Here is a 21,866-nt window from a genome sequence, read left to right on the forward strand (position 1 = left end):
ACCATCACTAATTAAATTATAATTAGTAACGAACAAATATATAAGAAAAATTAGGCGCTAAAAACGACTAATGAAATCTCCTAATAATACGACTGTTTCAAAAAAACTCGAAACCTTTAAAAGATAAATTAAAGTTGGAACCCTTAAAAGCGGATGAGAGAGAGTTTATACCTTTTAAAGTCAATTTTTCTAAAATTATATAGGGTAATTTATTTATTTTTGGCATGAAAACCAACTTTGACGATTTTAAAACAACAAATTTTTTACTACTTAACCAACTAACAACTTAAAAGTAATCCAAGAAAAATATCGCCTAAAATTTATTATCGATACACACTCTATATTGATTAATAATTGTGTTAAATTATGTCAATCTTGAGTTGAATTTAGTTCAAACTTCAATTAAAATGCGAATTAGATTAATTAGATTTTTCTATTATTAATATGTGGTTTCCATTTGAACTTCAATTTGATAAAAATTGATTTAATTGGTGCTAAATAAAGTTTGGTATAATATTATAATTATAATTATATCATATCATTATTAACGATAATACATATTCACTTTTGAGTCAACGGTCAAATCTACAAATATTAAATTTAGACTCAATGCTTTTTAACGTATTAAGATCTAATTGTGACCTATTAAAACTCAAAAAGGACATATAGACCTATCAAAATCAAGGAAGGAAGTGAGTCGTGGGTGTAGAGCTCAATTATGGTTTAAGGTCTTGTCTACTTAGATCGATATTCCCAGCTTAAAAAAAAACTTACAAAAAACTTATAAGCAAGGTTAAGATTGTTTTCGTGAGAGGACTTAATATGGACTGATCTAATTTTAAATTTCTTAAAATTTAATGAAAAACTGTTTTTTATCTAATTACCTCTTATGTGAATTTAACTTTGTGTTGCTTGCATGAGATCGTATGAGCCCGTCTACGATCTCATACAAAAATTGCTAAAACTTTTTTATTATTAGACTATTTAAACGTAAATATGAGGCAAAATTAATTAATTTTGAAACATAAAAGTTCTCTCATTTTTCCCCAGTCTTCAGGCAGTCAGTGATCGGCCGGTGAACCGATTAGGGAGAGAAAACGCGCGCAAATCCTCGTCGTGTAAAGGGGAAAACGAAGATCCAACTTCGTCTACAGTATACATCTTCTTCCGCTTCTTCCTTTACACTATTTCATTATTTTTCTCTCCTCACTGAATTTCATCTTAATGAACCCTAATTTCATCGGAACCTCAATCTCCGATCATTGGCGAAGGTTTAGGGGTCGATCAAATGATTTTATCTTTTTACTTTAATATTTGATGCACCAACGACATCGTAAGCCTAAATTCGAAGCAAACTCTGTCTCAGATCCCAAGATGGAGCCTCAATCTATCAAATCCTTTCAATTTAGGCAAAACCCCAATCCTAGATCAAGTTCCTTCTACAAAACCCTAAAAAATCAACCTAAGTTGAACTTTATAACCATTTCTATCTTTTGCATTGCATTTTCCTTTGTTTTCTATCTGTTATTTGTCCTTTTCCGGCATAAAACTCCGTATAATGGTCGGAAATTTGGGATTATTATCGATGGAGGTAGTACTGGGTCTAGAATTCATGTTTTTGAGTATAGGATTGAAGCTGGGGTGCCAAGATTTGATTTTACACCTAATGGGCACGCATCTTTAAAGGTGAATCCGGGTCTGTCGTCTTTTGAGGATGATCCTGAAGGAGCTGGCGAGTCGTTGGTGAAGCTGTTAGATTTTGGGAAGAGAATTGTGCCTAGAGAATTGTGGGGAGATACTGAGATTAAGTTAATGGCCACTGCTGGGCTCCGGCTGCTCGATTTGAAAGTTCAGGATCGGATTCTGGAGTCCTGCCGTAGAGTTTTGAGGTCGTCAGGGTTGAAGTTTCGTGATGACTGGGCATTGATCATCACAGGTATAAGTCTTTTGAATTAAGTTCTTGTGATTATTACACATTTTATCATATTGCTTTTTGGTGGATAGCTTTGCTATCTAACTCATATTAATTCTTAATTGTGCTATGGTATTAGAGTTGGTTGGTTACTAAATTGAATTTTCTTGTTATGCTCAAGATCGAGGTGGTATCAGTTGATTTCATTTTGTAACCGACTTTATGGAGTGATATTAATGTCATCATTCACCAATACATTTAGCTTCCATCAAGGCATTTTCAAATTAGCGGTTGTTAGGATAGAATAATTTTTGGAGGGAGACAGGGAGTAATTAAAGGTGTGTTAGTGGGAGGTTGTAAAATTAATATACTTAATTTTTTTGCCTTATATAATATGGGTGCAAGTAATAGATACCAAATAAAAGAAAATGGTGCAAGTAAAAAAAAAGCGGAAGTTTTATTTTAAAAATTAGATTAAACAATTAAAGATGCCCCAAGTGAGTATACGAGTTTTCCTACCTAGCTTACCAGTTAGCCCGTTACTACTTTGATTTTTCTACAACAAGGAAAAGTTACCTTTTTAAGCAAAAGAAAATTTGCACTTAATCACCAACAAGAAATTTACACACCAAAAAAGCACTAGGTTAAGCTGACAAACCGAATAGAAACAAAAGAAGCTTTACAAACTATATTCATGTACAAATATTCTTTGACCTTTCTTTGCTACTAAAGATGGTACGAGCTTTAGTTTCATCTTGATCATTTTGACAAAGTGATTCTATACGCTTTTCCATTCCAAATAATATTGTTTCCATTTACCTAAATTCAATAAACCAAATTTGAAACAACAATGATGATAACCTTCCTCTTGCCACTATGCGCTTTAGCTTGCTTGCATTTCCAAATAAAACATTAGATAGAGCCATTGAGGTTGCCCCAACCAAGTTACGACACTCAATTGAATGCACAACTAACGGAATACTAGTAGAAAAGAAATCCCATGTATTCAGTGTGCATAGAGGAGATAAGCATGAGGCATTTGATATAACTCCCCACTTCATCAACTTTCTTTCCATTTCATTATGTTTTGGATTGCCAAACAAAGAGTAAATCTGTGCTTAGGGACATACATTATGTTCCAAACATTCCTAAGTCCTAACCCAATGAATCGATAAGGTAAATAGAAAACTGAAAATTGAAGGACTTAAATAGAGGGCGAGGATGACCGAAGATAACCTGGAGGGTGTAAGTGGAAAATATGAAGTATTTAGACTAAGAGGTTGAGATAGAGAAAATTAAAATGAACACAGAAGAAGAATTTATGTGGAAGAGCACTGAAACTAATATATTGGTTTATTTACCCAACCCTAATCTTTTAGGATTAAACTTTTGGCATTATTGTTGTTGTGTGGTTGTTGGGGAGTGAGGGTCTTTGGAGAGTGGATGTAGGTGTTGGTGAGGTGGTGGGTAAATTTTGCAAGTGAGCGGTGGTGCTAGACGTGGATGTGATGGTGATGTTGTTGAGTTGGTGTGCATCTTGAAGGGGAGGTTTTGCTTTTTTTTCTTCTTTTAGTGGTGGGATTGGGATTTGGAGGAAACTCAGTTCCTGCCACTGGTTTGAGAAACCCTTATTTGTCGGAGTTGGGAACAAACAATGAGGTGTGTGACATTGCACATGATTATTAATGATTTCAAATCTATACGAGCATATGATTCACAACCCTCTCTTTATTGGGATTAAATGATATGAATTGTATTTTTTTTTGATACTTTCGCTTGAGAATTCTGATCTCATCTCTGTGTAGTGAACTTTTATCTTGTTTTGCAACGTATGCATTCCTTGATTATTTGGTGAAACCAAAATGGATGCTAGTTCTTGTTGCTTTCTATTTGTGGATAATGCAATTACATGTTAATTTCTTATGCAGGATCAGATGAAGGTTTATATGCTTGGATTGTGGCAAATTATGCACTTGGCACTCTTGGAGGGGACCCTTACTTAACAACTGGTATCATTGAGCTTGGTGGGGCTTCTGCTCAGGTATTTTTCTCAACCATGTGTGTATGGATGGATGAGATGAAGAGAGATTAAATGCGTGGATGAGAATACGTGAGAGAATGTAGGCCCATGTTTTCAAAAAGGAATTACCGGCAATTTAGCGGGGTTAATGAAAATGATTTATGTAGAAAATTCAAAGGGAGGTGGGAGACTGTTGTAGTTGCTTGGGTTCTTCTGCGCATCTTATTGATTCAGCTCGTGATGAATGCCATATGCCTTATCCATCTAATGTTCAATTTATAGAGTTATACTTGATAGGCTAACTTTTGTTCTTTAACTATTGTTTCATGTTACGTTTAGAATGGTGCATCGGTAAAGAAGTATTTATATACTGGTAGTATATGTACAGTATAAAGTTTGACATCTAGCTTCTGTTTTCGAAGGGGACCTGACCTTTGGCAGTTGGCGCATTGCTTCATGTGTCGCTGTTTGACTGGAAGGTCATGGGTTCAAGTCTTGGAAGTATCTGAGATGCTTCCTCAGATCTTTGCTGTGTGCGGACGCTTCACACACTGGATGCCCCCCTAATTTCTATTTTACAAGATGCTCTCCTTGGAATTGCCATTGGATGAGTCACTAGAAATCCAGTATGGCTGGTGTCCTGGATTTCCTGAGGACTTTCTTTTTTCAAAGTTCTGTACATCATTGACAGAAGGTGAGGCCTTTCAAAAGACAAGGAGCAAAGCCGAGTAAGCATGCACACTAGGAAAATGTACTAACAAAGGGCATCATACAACTATACAAGTACCAGGCTGTCCCGGTCACCCTTTGGTTTCTGAGAAGGAAAGCTTGTTTAAAAGTCAAAATCCAGCCACACACTCAAAATTATGTATATCCATTACATTAGTATCTGTCTTCTAGCAATACACCAACAGTTTTGCATAGCTTTATTTTTGCATAGCTTTATTGAAGACTTTGTAAATCGAGGGACTTTGTTTTCCACACTAACATCAGTTATTGGGCCAGGTAACCAACCTTAGTTGTTGGATTACCCATTAGAATGCTCGACTTCTCCGCTATACAAGTGGCCCCAGTGGTGATAAGTTCTCATTGCTGTAACCTCTCATTATTGTGGTACCAAACCCCCAAGTAATCATTTTTTTTTTTATTAAATCTCGGACAATTACGATAACTCCCACTCACTATCTTCGGCCATTATGGTAAAAATCTTGGAGTGAAAATTGTTGGAAACTTTGGGGTGTATGTAGCATTTTCTTTATTTTGGACAATTATTCTTTATAGCTGTAGCCTTTGATTCCTTTGTTTCATAATTGGGTAGGCCATTAGATGCTATCGCATCCTTGTTATCTCTGATCACCTTATCCTCGAGTTATACTACTTTGGATAAGAGCAGAGAAATTTCTAACTAAACCTTTTGCTGAGAGTCACTGATATGAAATACTTGTGTACTCGATTGGTCCAGGTAGCCACATGTAAGTGCTGTGGATTATGGGTAAAATCCCATTTATAGGTCGCTTGTAGCCATCAAGCTTATTCTCCATCATGGACTCTCAAGCCATTAGAAATGCGCCCCTCATCAAGCCATTTCCTGCATTTCTATGCAACAGGGTCATAGATATAGAGAGCCTGCCTGCCATGTTCAGATTGTTTTTAAAGTCGTTAAAGTTCTATGTGGTGCCCTTATGATTTCATTTTCTCGGAAACACCTTTATCCCTCAAGTGGTGCAATTTCTCCATGAAGAGGCTTATCCATTCTTTTCTAATCTCACGTAATCAAGCTACAGTAGGAGTGCTAAAACCTTTATCCCAAAAACATATGGGATTGGCTACATGATGCCAAGCAAGTCGTTGCGAGTGGTCGCTGCTACAATGATTATCTAATTCTAATCTACTATTAGAAAAATCATATTTAATGATCATGACATGTTCTTGTCCTCCATTCATTCTTACCTGTTTGTAATATACTCCTGCTAATTCTGCATCTCATTCTTCACTTATGTTATTCAGATTATCTTCCGCCTACTGTCTCTCTTGTGCTTGTCAAAGTTCCAATCTTTCACTTTGTTAAACGTTGTATTTTTCAAGATCGTTGCATGTAGCAATACCAACGTAACTGATTTTATATCATTTTTTAATTCAATATATTTAACTCAAAAGCCCTTTCTTTTGTCTCCAATACAAATTCTTTCCTTTAGCAGATGTTCACTCATCCATCTTATTTATGCATCTCAGCTACCCCTATTTTAACATAGTTCTAAATTTGCAATTATACCCCTAAGGTCTTTCCTTGACCGTAGAATGGACTTCACGTACAATTTTCAAATTAGGGTCTGAAATCCAATGATTTTATGTAGGATCCTTCATTGTTGCAATACCCATGGGCTAGTTGCTATTACGGTCTTTTCCTTGGTCATAAGGGAAGTATCTTTTCAATCTTGTCTGCCCTTTTTTGCAAATTCGACATTGAAAATGCTTGTTTTCTGAATCTTTAGTGAATTGTTGTGCTGCAGTTGTTTGAGTCATATATCTTTCTTTGCTGCTATCTGATATCAATGACACTATAGCCTCATAAAATCAAGGTATTAGACATCATTTTGAGTCATGCCCATGGTTAGCTGAAGGCATACTCATGGACATGCCTACAGGACTACACGGTGACATGCCACCCTCTGTGTCTGGCGTAGTTATGGACTTATCCAAGCATCTTTTGTTGGTGGTGATGGGTGAAACATGGCCATACACCATCCACTTAGCGTAGCTGAAAGAGTACTGCATGGTTTGGTTTGGTTTGATTTGTAGGATTATTTGATTAAGCCTATATAACAGTAAACACCTCTTTTGGATCCTGTCTCTGGCTTAGTCATGGACTTGTCCAAGCATCTTTTGTTGGCTGTGATGGGTAACATGACCACACAATCATCTACTTTCAGGCTTCCAGCGGAGCTGAAAGACTCTGCACAGTTCGGTTTGAAGTGCAGGATTATTTGATTAAGCCTATATAACAGAAAACACCCTTTTTGGATTGTAGGCGTGAATTTCTACATCCTACCCTCCCCATACCTTGCTCGGAGAAAGCCTTTATGAGATTTTGGCATAATGTTATGTGCTAGTTTTGAGTTTTGACACTGGTCTAAATCTCAGCGAGTGGCCAGCTGTTCAAGATGCTTGAACAAGTTTCCCGACTTTCTGTTCTCTGCTAAGTTGCTAGCTTTGAATATATTACTATTAATTTTTTGATTTAGTTCCTATTTTCTCTTTTCTCTTCCTTTTGGGTTCCTTCACCAAAAATTTACCAAACAAGCTGTTTGTTGTTTCAATTTTCAGCCCTTGGAGAATACCATTGTTCATTGTTACATGTGTACTTTATGAGTATTTTATCACTTGCAATATGGATTTGCTGATATGTGAGTGAAATGATGGGTCCATGTTACAAATAGAAGATACAGAGGAAGTATTAGCAATGGAAAATAACAATTCTAGAGAGAAGTTTATCTACTTAGTTTGTTTTGCATTCTATTGAATCTTATGTACTTGATTGATCAAAATACGGCTGAAAGAAACTGCTACTTGATGGAGCATCTTCGTATGCCGGAGTATTGGACCTAGTAATGGTTCATTTTTTAAAATCATGTGAAAACTCAAAACCATCAATTTTTCTTGAAAGAAGCGTGAATTACAACACGCCATTACCCAAGTACCAAATGGCGGGGTTGAGGATTGGACGTATGCGACCTCACCTTGTCATAACAAAACAGTTGTTTTTGATTGACATTTGATTGTAAAGATCATCTGCAAACATAACTTCACTTTGAATAAGGAGTGCTTACTATTGTTTGTTATAATATGAAACCAAAAAACTTTGAATCTTTGGCTCCATCGAGAATGGACATAGAACCTTGAAAAGTGAATGATATATTAAAAAAAGCCTGAACTCATTTTGGAAATTGTCTCTAAAATTTTAGGTTTGAGGTACTAATCCACTTAATTCCCTCACTGTAACTTTTGAAGTGATCTTCATTTTTCTACTATTCATATTTTCTTGTGCTGTTATATGTTAATTGTGAATAGTCACTTTATCAAGATTGGTAATCTGAGTATTTGACTTGCTTATGCTCTTAGGTCACATTTGTCTCGAAAGAATCAGTGCCTCCTGAGTTTTCTCGTTCACTTAAATATGGAAATGCAACCTACCATCTCTACAGCAACAGTTTGCTTCATTTCGGTCAGGTAGATTTAAAATCAATTAAATTTCAAATATATTTTTTTCATTTTTGATTTTTCAACCGTGAAACTTGTTGACAATCACTGCCTTTATTGATTAAATATATATTGCTAATTTGCTATGGACATGTTTTTGAACTAGCGTTGAGTAGCTGGCATCTATGCTGGCTGACATGTTCACAACTATACATCATTTAGCATCAGAAGTTACCCTTAAGTGCTCTTCTATAAGCTCATCATTTGCTTTTCTTGGCTAAAGAGCTGATTTTTTTATTGGAGCTTAATTTGGTTTGTCTAATTAGAGCGACTGTACTTTGGATGACTGGATTGGACTTTGCCCTAAGAAATATACCATAAGTCTTATAGACTTAAATTTTTAATGTAAACTCAGCAAGAGTTTGAGTGGTTGCAATCCAATTGACGTAAATCCAAGTCCAATCCATCTTCAATTTCAAACTCTTTTTCTCTTTCATTTTGTTAGAAGCTAGAAAGCTCACTTTCACTTAATGCAGTCCAAATATATGTATTTACTAGAGTGTTGTGCTTATGTTTGCACTTTTGAATTCTAAAAAGTTGAGTCTATCCAATCTAAATATCATATCTTAACGTACAAATATTTGCTTTCAAGTCTAGTTTAGTCCTGTTACTTTAGACTGAATTTGATGTACTTTGGATTTTGTCCAAAGTACCAACAAAAAATTCCATTAAATTTGACATCAACGTTGATTAAATTTATGTCTGGCACTTGCTTGTTTATGATATGTGAATTGTGGACGATGTTGCTCATATAGAGAGGTGGGAAATGGAAATTGCAACAATATTTTTTCTACTAATATATTTTGTACTTTCACTTTTCAAGAGAAATAGGATGCCATTTGGTAGTTGGTACGCTTAGAGGAATTGGAAATAGATCAGCTTAAGGAAGCAATTAAGCTTCTTTGTTCAAGGGAGAGAAATTTCGCTCTTCCTGTTTTTGTTTTATGGTTCTCAGAAGGTGAATTACATTAGCTATTTTCATAACATTCTTACTGCCATTTCCTTTTTCCATCATTCTTCCACTCGTTGCTGCCATGTTTTTCTCCACTATTTCACTTACTACTTATTTCAGCATCATGTGTATGCTGCCAGCCTGCTGTTGTTTGCAGTCAAGATTGTTGCTGGCACCTAAATCTGAACTACATATTCTCCAATTGATCCATTTAGGTTCTGCATTTAGATACTTAATAACCAATTGAGTTATTGATGGATTGAATCTTGCCATCAGTAACAGACAATTGAAGCTAATATGTACGATACTTTTTAGCTCTGCCATGGACAAACCTCCGTTTGTGCTTTTTCAGGCCTACTATATGGGTGATGGTTGAATATGGTTGTTGGGTGCATGGGAGTTGATAATTATGGGCTGTACAATTGTTTTATTCTGTGCCATAGGTGGTGGCTATGTGGTTTGCTTATGTTAGGTGATTGGGGTCAAGGATGGTGATGGTTGACTGGTGTTATGATTACTACCCCAATGGGGGTACTCAATTCTTACGCATGGTGTGGGAATTGGTGCAGAAGGATTTATGGGCATTGCATGAAGCAAAAAGGTGGAACTAATCAAATTTATGTTTAGAAGAAAGAGTTGTAACGGTGATAAGGTTATTGATTCCCTACCCTTTCTTGAAACCTTACCCAACAACAATGCCAAAGCCTTGATCCCTCTATGGGGTTGGTTATATAAGCTAAAATAAATCACCATGAGAGATCATCACTGACAAAGAGTAGATTTTATTTGGATCTTATCTTTGATGCTAATCTACAACTAAAAACATCCATTTGTATTTGTTTTCACTCCTTAACTACCCTTAAATGTTGCAGGATTAGTTTTCATATTTCAAAGAGACATCACTTGCTACTAAAAATATGTGAGAAAAGAATGACTCCTTGGAAGGTCACACCCATTAGCAGAACTATCTCTTGTTTTAGTAAAAAAGGTCTCTTAGCTCCTGCTCCTGGTTTGTCCATTGATATCATTCACTGAAATATATTACGTTGAAGTAATTGAATGTTGTTGTTATTGATGCTTAAGAGGGTCCTTGTGCCTGCCTTTTGTATTCAGTCAGTTGTGATGATGCAGAAAAAAGAAAAAACCTGTCCCTTACCTTCTCATGTTCAATTTTAGAGGCATAACATTTGTCCTTTTATATTTATTATTTCTAGCAGATTTAAATTATTGGTTTTTTGTTAGTGTCAAAGTCAGATGTTTTGCAATTATTTGAGGTTTAGAGTGACATAGGCAAGTTCAAAATTTGAGTATATATTATCCATCCTTTTTTTAGACATGTTGTCCTTGTTTCTTTAAAGAAATATGCGGTATGCACTTTTCATTATCAAGATATTTGGATTTTACTTCATATTGAACATTACTTGAAAAATTAGTGTTACTTGCTATATAGCTAAGGCTGGTGCCAAGTGGCTGTGTCAACTTTTGGCTCTGATTTATTTTCACATAGTAGTATTTAGCAGTGCCCACGTTCTTTATTTACAGGAAGGAAATATTTTGAGTAATTTCAGAAACATGAATATTGGGTTTGCCATAATTTGCAGCTTCTTACGCATTGTTTTTTCCTCCAGAATGTAGCCTTTGATTCACTGAAGGAATTACTTGTTTCAACTGGTATAAAGTCGGGTAAGTGACCTGTAAATTATTTTACTTAAGCTGTGTTTGTGAGTTTCTGCTTATACCGTGTGCTTCACAATGACTATCCTTGCTCATAAAATATGCATTGTATGAAAAGTTCAAAATACTCAAACCAACTAGAAGTAATGTTTCTGGAGGTATAGTGGATCAATTAATAAATGTGTAGTGATAGTGATTTAAAAAATATTTTATTATCCCAATGCTATTAAGTGGCTCCCACCTAGGTGGGGTCTAGGAGGGTCTGATGTATATGTTAATGATAATACTAAGAAATCGTTTCCGATTGACCCTTGATAGCAAACTTCATTTGCAATATCACATAAATAAGAAGTGCACATGATTTAGGGAGTCGTTTTATTGTAGTCCATTATAATCCGAAACTAAAGAACTACAAATCTTAGGCTCGACATAGTGATAGTGATTAATATGGAAAATTTGAGACATGAAATAAGAGTGGAGTTTGGTCAGTGAAATTGAAACAGATGGAGCTCATCCTATATTTTTCTTTTGGTGGTCAATACAATGATGTTCAAACTTGCCAAATTTGCCGCCTTTAACTGTTCCTGAGTGCAATAATATGTGTCTGGCCTGATAAACACTTAGAATGCATGTCATCTTCCAACCAAACAAAACTTGGTAAATTCAAAACAAAGCTTATCTCAACTGTTCTAATCCACCGCAAAAGTGTAATCTACATTACTTATAATTTGTCTCACTTGTTAAGGTAAAGAAATCATGTTGTTATCACTAACTAAATAATCATAGGACCATTGGTGATATGAAAGGAAGAAAATAGGGAAGAGAATATTGTGTGCTCTAGGCTTACAAATGGATTGGAGCTGAGAATTTGAATAATTCATAATGTGAAAAAGCACATATTTAGTCTTCTAAAACCAAGAATATGTTTTGTGAATGCTATTTCCTTGTACTAATATTTTAGAATGCTGTCCTCAAATTTGAAAATTTGAGCTCTTCATTTCTTATATTTGGGTACGTAAGCCACCTATGTTGAAGTCAAGTAGACCTTGAATTTTAACTTGAGACGATGATACTTCACTTTTACCCAGGATTTAGGGTTTTATTTAAAAATTCTATATTAGAAACTGAGCCATCAATTTGGGATTTGGCCGAAATAAATGGAACATTAGAGAATTGAATCTCCTTAGACAAGTGACCTCCCTGTGGCTCAGTGTAGCTGGTTTCAGTTTGTGGTTGGTGCTTGTGGGGTAATGATCTCTATTGAGAGCCCATCTACAAATGCTTTTGTCTATTTCTCCCTTTGTCCCTTTGGTTTTACTACTAGGGGGTGTTTGGCATGTGGGATTTGAAGAAGGGAATGAGACTTTGTCCCAAAAAAAGTCCAAGACAAAGTCTAAGTCTTTGTTTGTTTAAAGGGAATGAGAATAAAAAAAGAGAAAGTCCCCAAGAAAAATGTCTTGAGGGAGGGAGGGTATTTTAGTTGCGCTTTCATTTTCATCTCTTTTTAAAATCCTGACAAACAAGGGATGAAACATTTTTATCTTTAAAGTCTCATATTATAAGTCTCACAAGTCTTATCCTTGTGCCAAACACCCCCCTAGGGGACAATGGTTTTTTTTGAGTAATTTATGATTCTAGTATAAGATAATAAACAAGTGGTTATAAGAAATATGTGGCTGAAATAAAGAGAGAATGAATTTGTGGAAATGTAACAAATGAAAAGGACAACCCAAAATAGATAGTGCAACAAAATTAAAAGGACGGAGGGAGTATTTATGTAAAGGAATAAGGTTTCTTGGTGAGAGGACGGATTTATTACTAAATAATAACATTTCAAATATTTCTCCCCTTTTTATTCTTGTGCTTTTGTGCCAAAATTTTTAACGAGAAAAAACTATTTATTGGACATCTGATTTCTTTAAACAGAAAAAACATTTCAAAGATAAATTTGATTTTGGTTTTTAGACAAGAAAGAAGCTTCGGTGGAAATATTTATCTTCTAGTAGAATTTCTTAAATTAAAACTAGAAGTTGCTAATTAGTCAGTCACCATGTCGATATCCTAGAAATGGATGTATTTGTGTCCCCGTATCTTTGAATTAACAGATTTTCATATCAAAATCTTAGATCTATGCTGGAGTCTGAAGCCTGCCTCCTAAATTTAGGAAATAATATATTTTTGTAGCATGCATGACCTAAGCGTCTGACAGTCATAGGTTTGGCAACGTATTGATGAACTGAAGGACAGGGGCCTTGTACATATAATAGGATTTTCTCTTATCACACTTTTATTGAATGTGAGTATTGCATTTAAACGGTTTATTCTGTCTTGATAATATTAGTTGCGCTATGCCATTTTGAAATTTCCTTACCAATTACCATTCATTAGCAACAGTTATTTTGATATGTAGAGGTAGTCCATGTTTTTAATAATTTACTTTTTGCAGCTACTGAGTCTTCTGACAAGGAACTAATAATGGATCCCTGTACTCCTAAGGGATATGCTCAGGCCACTAAATCGTTTAACTTTTCTCCCGATTCTGTTGCCAAAAAGTATTCGTCTACATTTCATGCTATTGGGAACTTCTCAGAGTGCAGAGCTACTGCCTTGAAGCTCTTACATAGAGGCAAAGGTTTGTAAAACAATTAATTTCTCTATCATATTATATTATTGTACAATTTAATAAACACATTGGAAAATTGCAACTCACATAGCCAATTATTATCATCCTCACATAGCCCCTCTAAATGGAACAATTTTATTGGCTGATGTTAACTTACGTGGAAAATGGAATTTACAACCAAATCAATCAATCGACTTATTTAACAATTTGGAAAAAGGAAAAAATGATTATGTCTTAGATCAAACAATATTAGATGATTATTTACCATCTTTAAAGATTGAATTTTTTTACAGATTATACAATTAATAAAAGCGCCGGGAAAAATTTAAATGTCATCCTCATATAGCCCCTTCAAAAGGAAGAATTTTATTGACTGATGCTAGCTTACGTGCCAAATATCTTTACCTAAAAGGAAAATAAAGTATGATTTTGCCTTATTATTAAGATATACCAAAAATTTAGTGATTTGAAATTAGTTCATACCAAAAGTTATACCATCTTTACGACTAAATAATTTGAATTAATTTAAAAATCAAGAATGATCATCTAAATAAGGTAAAAATAATATGGGTTAATTACATTTATTAGAATTCACCTAACATAGAAAGCGATTGATTTATTTATTTAAAATATAAAATGAGCCTTTCTTAGTTGATTAATTTAAATTAGTGGGATTATTGATTAGATATATATTTTTATTACGTATCTTTATGAGATAAAAATTGCTGTTTTGATTTTACTATAGTTTTAAATTGATTTACAGTATGTTTTAATACTGAAAATACTAAAAATTAATCCTACCCTTTTTCAAGTATAAATTAAATATGTTGGTTTATTCTTACCTAAGCCTATTTTTAGTTTTGAATAAGTTTATGTTGCTAAAATGACTAAGATTAATGGTTTGAAACTCTCATATGTGACAAGACACTAAGAATCTTGTATACAAAGAGGTGTTTTACAACCTGTGTAATGTTATTTATATTTAATTATTATCTCATCAATATTATATATATATATATATATATATATATATATATATATATATATATATATATATATGTATATATATAATAGGAAGAATTTCAAGTGAGAACCATCCTTATATGAGAACCGTGAGAACCAATCTGTCCGACAAAAAAGTGTTACTTTTTTACTATAAAGGTGTTACTTTTGGGCAACAAAGTGTTACTTTTTTTTTAAAAAAAAAGATGATACTTTTAGGCAAATAACTGTTACTTTAAGAAAAAAATTCTGAAAAAAAAACTTACAAAAAGGTGTTAATTTTTTACATAAAAAGGTGTTACTTTTTGAAAAAAACGTGTTACTTTGTATTTATATTTTTTTTCTGAAAATAACACTTTTTGCTGAAAGTAGCATTTTTTTGTCCAAAAGTAACACCTTTCCTCTGAAAAGGTAACATATTTTTTTCGGAGAAATTGGTTCTTACGGTTTTCATATAAGCTTGGTTCTCACTGGAACTTGATCATATATATATATATATATATATATATATATATATATATAATTTATACTATCTCAAACTGTTACATTATTGTGATATCGATTATCATATTTTAATGGCAAAATTTGATTTTGATATATATAATTTATACTTACATTATTATTTAAAAATTACACTTTTTATATAATAATATTATAAACTCTGTGCATTATAAGAGTTTCTATACTAGTTTGACATAATAAGTTATATTTGACTTTGACTTTTTTTTTTTGCTAGTTCTGAGGTTTGACCTTAAAATATATTTTGTTGCTATAAGTTCTCACAAAAATTTTCTACTTTCAAAGATATTTTGATTAATTGTGATTTTGGGTGAAACTAAAATGTGAATAAATTAGAATTGAGATAATATTTTCTCTTTAGTTCTAAGAAGCTTATGCCAAAATCATTACCTTTGCAGATGATTGCTCTTATCATCACTGTAGTTTGGGTGCCACATTCATGCCTAAGCTGCATGGAAGATTTTTGGCTACTGAGAATTTTTTTCACACTTCCCAGGTTCATTTTTCTCTTTTTTTAATGGGTTGTGGTTTGTGGATGGATATGCTCATGCATTGTTTTTTTTTCTTTACTTGGGAAGACTTCTGTTGCTCTCATAAAAAAATGATTTTTTTTATCCCTTGTCAATTTTTGTTTAGTTCTTTGGTTTAGCTCCAGAAGCCGTTCTTTCTGATGTATTGAATGCTGGTCAACAATTTTGTGAAGACGACTGGTCAAATATCCGAAAGAAATATGCTTCACTTGAAGCGGAAAATATCTTACATTACTGCTTCTCTTCGGCCTACATTGTCGCTCTTTTACATGATAGCCTTGGTGTTGCCTTAGATGACAGAAGGTAATTAAGCTTAATCTGAATCTATACTTTTACCATCTTGTTAATTATATCTAAATCCCTTCCTTTGACTCTCATTACCAAACCAAAAATTTCTCGTTCTATTCTAAGGCGAACTTTAAAATCTTGCTCTTGATATGCAAAAATTTTATTTGGGGGTGTATGAGTGGGAGGAACGATGAGAACTATTTGCAATGCAGTTAAATTGTTTTTTTTTTTTTTTTTCTGTTTAGTTTTCTTCATTTCTCCTTTTGACGATTGTTTACTTATAAATTTTTTGTGCAGGATTGGATACACCAATAAGGTTGATAATATTTCTCTCGATTGGGCGTTAGGTGCTTTTATCTTGCAAACAACAGAAGCCAACAATGGAGCTAACCATTGGTGGATTGCCTCTTTAACCAGTGACATCTTTTCTAATGTTTTCTTGATTACTGGTGCCTTTATCTTGTTAATATTTGCTGCCTGTTATATATCTCAATGGAGAAAACCATACTTCAAAACCATTTATGATTTGGAGAAAGGACGGTACATAAAGACTCGCATTAACAGGTGATGTTCATAAATCATATTTCATACATTTGCAAATTGAAACCCCTTGCATGCCTTGCCGGCTACAGAACAAGGAAATGGATCAATCATCAACATATACCTTTTGGGTGACGGTATTCCGAGAATGACAACTTACTCCTGGAAGGTTAGAGTTTCATTCTTTTTGTGGACAGATTGCAGGACCCAGATTTTCAGAGTTACATCCCCCTCGTTTTCTTGTGTGTAAATTCATTGGTTCTCCATGTAAACTAGAGGCAGTCGAAAGCCTCGTAGCGCAGATTGCTAAACTACTGTTGTAGGCTGTTATGACACATACTTGTATGAAGCTTGCCTGTTATGATCGATCTTATTTTGGTATTTATTCTTAATTCTAACTGAATAAAATTTGTGATTCTATTGTTAATTTCCGTAATACACTCTTTCAATCGTGATCTCAACGTTTGAGAGGCATGCCTACTGTAGTTGTACTAACCTTCTTCGTTTCTTCCACTTAACTTCATGTTAGTTTCCTTATTCAATCTAAATGCTCTGACAAATTTAATTCAATTGTATTCATAAGATTTCATAAAAATATTCAGCAAGTCATCATTTTTGGAAGGTATTTTTTTAGTGATTTCTCTTAATTTTTTGTATAATAAATACACATTTTGCTAACATTAGAGTAGACACAAGTACTACTTTACCTTCGAGATAATAATTTTTCTGTAATTGCAACTCTTATGGTTATGGAGGCTCTATTAGGAAAACACCAACATGAGTTGCAAAGACTATCATTGCTGCTCTAGTCGCTTCTTTCGTGATTCTACCTTCTCAAGCAACAGGTTAAAAAAGATCATTCTTCATATCAATATTTAGCACAATTTATTTTTATTTACTTTTCATTTATAATTTTGTCATGTCACTTTTCATGCATCCAATAGTTCATAATTCTTTGGTTTCAAGTTTCAACCTGAAATAATCCTTAGTAATTCAAAGGCATTAATTTTTTTACTTCTTTGTTTTCAATTCTTGTATTGTTTTTGAAAGGTAAAACTGCATACATCAATAATCAGGTTGTAAATATTGTGTAGCCAAGGGATTTTTTGACCGCATTCTTCTTTATGGGTATGAGTTGTCGTCTTTCTTCCCTTCCCAAACTCTAATCATAGTTTTCTATGAACGAGATACTGCGTGTGATGATAATGACATTTCGTAATGTTTTTTATTTTTTTTAGCTTGGGGGTTAGTTTTTTCTTATTTTACTTGCTATTACATTATTTTGGTTTGCAGGGTTTGTTGTGGATTTTAAGTTTATTATGTGTTTTGTTTATTATGTTTGCAGCAGTAAAATTGACACAAATATTAAGATATTGTTTTGTTGGTGTGATATTAAAATAAAAATTATTCATAATAATTAGTTTTAATTTTTAAATATATTACTTTATAAATACTAACTTTAATCATTAGAACACTTCTTACAAAATGGGTTGTAGGAGTATAAAACAATGGGAAATAATATATGAATGCTTGTAAATTAGCATTAAATTTATATTCTGCAATAGAATTATCTTATGAATTCCATATATATTACACATAACAAAGTAATTGATGTTTATTTTTTTATCAAATATTATGATATAATATTAATGTAAATTACACATAGACGATGTAAATAATACTTATTTTTCACAAACTATTTCTACTTTTACCTCCAAATAAAACAAATTTCAATGGATAATGTGAAGAAGATAGTTAGAAAGCTGTTTAGGCTGACATAACATGGCCATATGATCTGAATTTCTAAGTTGGAAAACCTCTTTAACATTAGCATTCTGAATCATCCACCGTTGAAAATGTGGTGGTATTGCTTCATCTTGGTCGGATATCACATAAACACGCCTCACTGATCCGTATCTTTCTTTGGACAATTTGGTCTCGGGTCTCCATAAATCATTTTGGAACAATGATGATGGCCTCCTCAACGTCATTGCAAGCTCATAATCCTTCATACATTTTCATATAATTAATCACTTCATTTACCACAAACAACAAGCTAAGTAGATATATATATTTTTAAAATGTGGTAACAGGCAGCGATCGCGTAAGAGTGATGCGATTATCGTAATAATTAAATATCGGTCAAAATCATAGAATATCTCATTGATACGGCCTAAAACACATTTTTTTTTTACGCTTTTATAAAGCGGAAATATCAGTTTATTTATTTTGAAAATCTTTACAATGATAGATATAATAAAATGGTGGGGCAGAGTAGTATTACCTGAGGAGAAGAAAGGCGGTAGAGTTTAATCAAAAACCGGGAACCGAAGAACATTGTTGTGAGGGTCTCTTTTGGATCTCCAGAGCTCTTGAATTCTGTGTCTAACCAGTAATCATCTTCTGCAGCCATACTCGCACCAAACTTTTCCAATAAAACCAAAACATTTAGCCTTTCTTACTTTTTACCGCAATTTTTAATCTCATTACCACCGTTTATTACCACCTACCAAACCGACAGTAAGATAATATGTACCTGAACTATTTATATTACTTACTAATAATCCCTAAAGATTGGGTCGACTATAATGAAATAAAATTCCTTTACCCAATGCCATTAAATGACTCCCATTTAAGGTGGGGTTTGAAAATGTCAGAATACGCAATCATACCTTTGTTAATGATAAATTTAACAAAGAGATTGTTTTTAATTGATCCTTAATAGCAAACGCATCATACTATAAATAAATAAATAAATACCTGATCAAAAATAAAGGAAGGAGTGTTCGTAGAATCAGGCATAAAAGCAGCAAGAAAAACAGCAACATGAATCTTGTGAGGGAACATTTCCATAGCCAATGCTATATTCATTCCTCCCAAGCTATGTCCAACAAGAACAACTTTCTGATCATCAGGAAGAGATGACATGAATTGAATCAACGGTTCAGAATAGTCCCGAAGAGTTTGGAGTTGATTGATGTTTTTAAGGTTGATCCCTGAGGCAGCCATGTCAAGAAGTGTTACACGATGTCCTGCGCTTTCAAGTAGGGGCTTAAGCTTAAACCAGCACCATGCTCCATGGCATGCACCATGTATCAATACGAAATGTTTACTTCCTTGCACTCAATAAGATGCTAATGGTAAGCAAAAAATCTTCAACTCAGCCATGCACAAAGTTTTTTTGCTGCGTTTCTTGAAGAGGGATCAATACGAATCAAATTCAGGGCTTGTTAACAATATAGTACTTGCTAAAATTATTAGGATCTAGTACAACTAGATTTTTAATTTGGTTTGATTTGTATTTTGTAAGTAAATGGTGGAAGTCTCAAACTAGTATATATAGAAGAACATGGAGGATTTTATCGGACCTTTGAAGAAATCATGTATGTTTAAGCTATGTTATTTTTTGGATGGTTTGTTTCAAATTGATAAATTAAAAGCAGACTTTATAAGTCTTGAGATTGTCCTTTCTATTATGGTCTTGTAGTTTTGGGATGATATCTCCATGATTTAGGATGTGTGTGCACCTTTTGTGGTTTTCTATTATCTCCATGATATTTCCATGTGGTTTTCCTAATTATATATATGCTGACATTGATAATAAGTTCAGTCAAATGTAACATGGAATTGGAGCCAATAGTTCGATTAAAAAATTGAATGTAAGTGTTGGAATAATTTGTCTCACATCGATGAATTAAAAATGGTAAATACACTTTATAAGTCATTAAAACACTTCATCCTTGCCATATGATTGGGATTATATCTTCTTAACTTACAAAGTGTATACTTCTTAATTACTCGATTATATGCCGATAATTTTGACAATATATAAGTCGAGCCAAATTTTAAAAACTCTTTGTACTTGTTTCGGACTAAGCTGGTTGTTACAACTTTTAATGTAAGTAGCGTAATGAATAAGCTTAGCTTTTTTTTATAGAAAAAAAAAAGAACCAAAAAACTATGTAGCACGTTATATTTAATACTTATACACATACTAGTGATGAAGTTATAAAGAAATTTAGAATGTAATAACGCCATAAAATAAGAAAAAAGTTGAAATTTTTAAGGGAAAATGGCCAAAATGTAAAGCAACTATTGTGGCGTTTGTGTCTTCCGCTAAATACAACTGTTTCTCATGAATGTCATGATAATTTTCAACAGAAATTATAGTCTAGTGACCCAAAACTATGAGCAAAAAGGTACTGAAATTGAGGGGTTTTCACTATAGGAAAATATTATTTAATAATGTTGTATTTTGCTCACTCTACCACTAGTTGACTGAATTTCACGTATTGCATATATTGAGCTGAACTTGGTCAATTTATTTTATTGGGTTATGAACGATTGACAAATTACATTATTCGATTATGATCATATGAAAAATATATAGGATCCACCGATTTAATTTGTACAAAGTATCCATCTGGTTCCATTATATTTTAATTTGAAATTAATTTGATTTGTAAAATTAATCTTTATTTTATATCTAATTTTTAAATTAGTTATTTTTATAAATCATAATTTTTTATTTTAATTACCTAAATAATTAATTAAATAATTAGTTATTTAAATAATAATATAATAATCAAAAAAACTCAAACCCCATGTAACCCTCCCCTCTCATCTCATAAATCAATTAATTAATGATTCTCTATAATCTATACAAATCTTCTATTATAGGAATTAAATTATTTTTCCTATTTCTTGTTATTTAGAATACATACAACTACTCTCTAAAAAAAAAGAAAACATACAATTATAAATATCTTGAATTTTTATTTTACGTAATAAGGGAGAAATATTGAGTGAAAATACATATAAGCAAATTAAGTCCCAAAATATTATGTTTGATAAGTGCAATTATGTACACTTATTCATATCATTTTATACTCCTTAATGATGATCATTGTTAGTAATTTCGTGCTTATTTTGAAAATTTATGCTACTTTACCCATTTTGGTTATTCATGTTCTTTTTGAGTGGTTTTGATCGTTTTTAAGCATAATTCTTATAGTTATAATGATGAGGGAGTTTACTAAGGAGATTATTTCTCGTTTGAAGATGTTTTACAATGAAAACGGGCAAAAGAGTTGAGAAGTGTTTAAAATGCAAAAGTTTTGAGGTGAAATTTGATACATGCTCACTCTTTTGGTCATAACTTTTGATAGAAAGATCTTATTAATGCAAGGTTTACGACATTGGAAAGTAGACTTCAAGAGCTTTCCAACAGTATATTATATGTCCAATTTTGACAACCGAGCAACAAATGCCGATTGTTTAAAGTTTTCCGGTTAGAAGCAAAGCGACGAGTCGTCGCCTGAAAGCCACGACTCGTCGCTCCTGATGCGACGACTCATCCACACATATGCTACGACTCGTTGCTTCTTCACTGTACTCGCATACCCAAGCAGAAACAAAGCGACGACTCTTCGCCTGAAAGCTACGACTCGTCTCCAACCTGCAGATATCCAAATCTAACGGTTTTCTTTCACTATTTTAGTGGTTTTATTTATTTTAGCTTTATTTTATTATTAAAAATCAGTTATTTT

At 33.1% G+C, this 21,866-nt stretch overlaps 2 protein-coding genes across 2 annotated transcripts; one reads left to right on the forward strand and one right to left on the reverse strand.

The window, feature by feature from the left end:
- The first annotated feature begins 1,007 nt into the window (after positions 1-1,007).
- LOC130809085 (probable apyrase 6) lies at positions 1,008-16,830 on the forward strand. Its single transcript, XM_057674717.1, has 8 exons — positions 1,008-1,936; positions 3,841-3,953; positions 8,052-8,159; positions 10,770-10,824; positions 13,262-13,447; positions 15,358-15,455; positions 15,596-15,792; positions 16,075-16,830. The coding sequence occupies exons 1-8, from the start codon at positions 1,318-1,320 to the stop codon at positions 16,343-16,345; spliced, it is 1,647 nt and encodes a 548-aa protein (XP_057530700.1). The 5' UTR covers positions 1,008-1,317; the 3' UTR covers positions 16,346-16,830.
- Positions 16,831-17,916: 1,086 nt separating this feature from the next.
- LOC130809086 (salicylic acid-binding protein 2-like) lies at positions 17,917-19,751 on the reverse strand. The gene is made up of 3 exons (XM_057674718.1): positions 19,078-19,751; positions 18,602-18,742; positions 17,917-18,323 (listed from the first exon to the last, which is right to left on the reverse strand). Exons 1-3 carry the CDS (start codon positions 19,324-19,326, stop codon positions 18,048-18,050), a joined length of 666 nt encoding a protein of 221 aa, XP_057530701.1. The 5' UTR covers positions 19,327-19,751; the 3' UTR covers positions 17,917-18,047.
- Positions 19,752-21,866: the final 2,115 nt, after the last annotated feature.

This window comes from Amaranthus tricolor, chromosome 3 (assembly GCF_026212465.1).
Source record: "Amaranthus tricolor cultivar Red isolate AtriRed21 chromosome 3, ASM2621246v1, whole genome shotgun sequence".
Classification (NCBI taxonomy): Eukaryota; Viridiplantae; Streptophyta; class Magnoliopsida; order Caryophyllales; family Amaranthaceae; genus Amaranthus; species Amaranthus tricolor.

What these genes read in the sequence shown, in the direction of transcription:
- LOC130809085 (XM_057674717.1), top strand. Translation starts at nt 1,318, where the DNA reads ATGCACCAACGACATCGTAAGCCTAAATTCGAAGCAAACTCTGTCTCA. An exon ending in GTTTGCTTCATTTCGGTCAG is followed by an intron (nt 8,160 to 10,769) that starts GTAGATTTAAAA and finishes TTTTTCCTCCAG; the next exon opens with AATGTAGCCTTTGATTCACT. An exon ending in ATTTTTTTCACACTTCCCAG is followed by an intron (nt 15,456 to 15,595) that starts GTTCATTTTTCT and finishes ATTTTTGTTTAG; the next exon opens with TTCTTTGGTTTAGCTCCAGA.
- LOC130809086 (XM_057674718.1), bottom strand. Translation starts at nt 19,326, where the DNA reads ATGGCTGCCTCAGGGATCAACCTTAAAAACATCAATCAACTCCAAACT. An exon ending in CTTCCTTTATTTTTGATCAG is followed by an intron (nt 18,743 to 19,077) that starts GTATTTATTTAT and finishes TTATTGGAAAAG; the next exon opens with TTTGGTGCGAGTATGGCTGC. An exon ending in ACCGCCTTTCTTCTCCTCAG is followed by an intron (nt 18,324 to 18,601) that starts GTAATACTACTC and finishes AAATGTATGAAG; the next exon opens with GATTATGAGCTTGCAATGAC.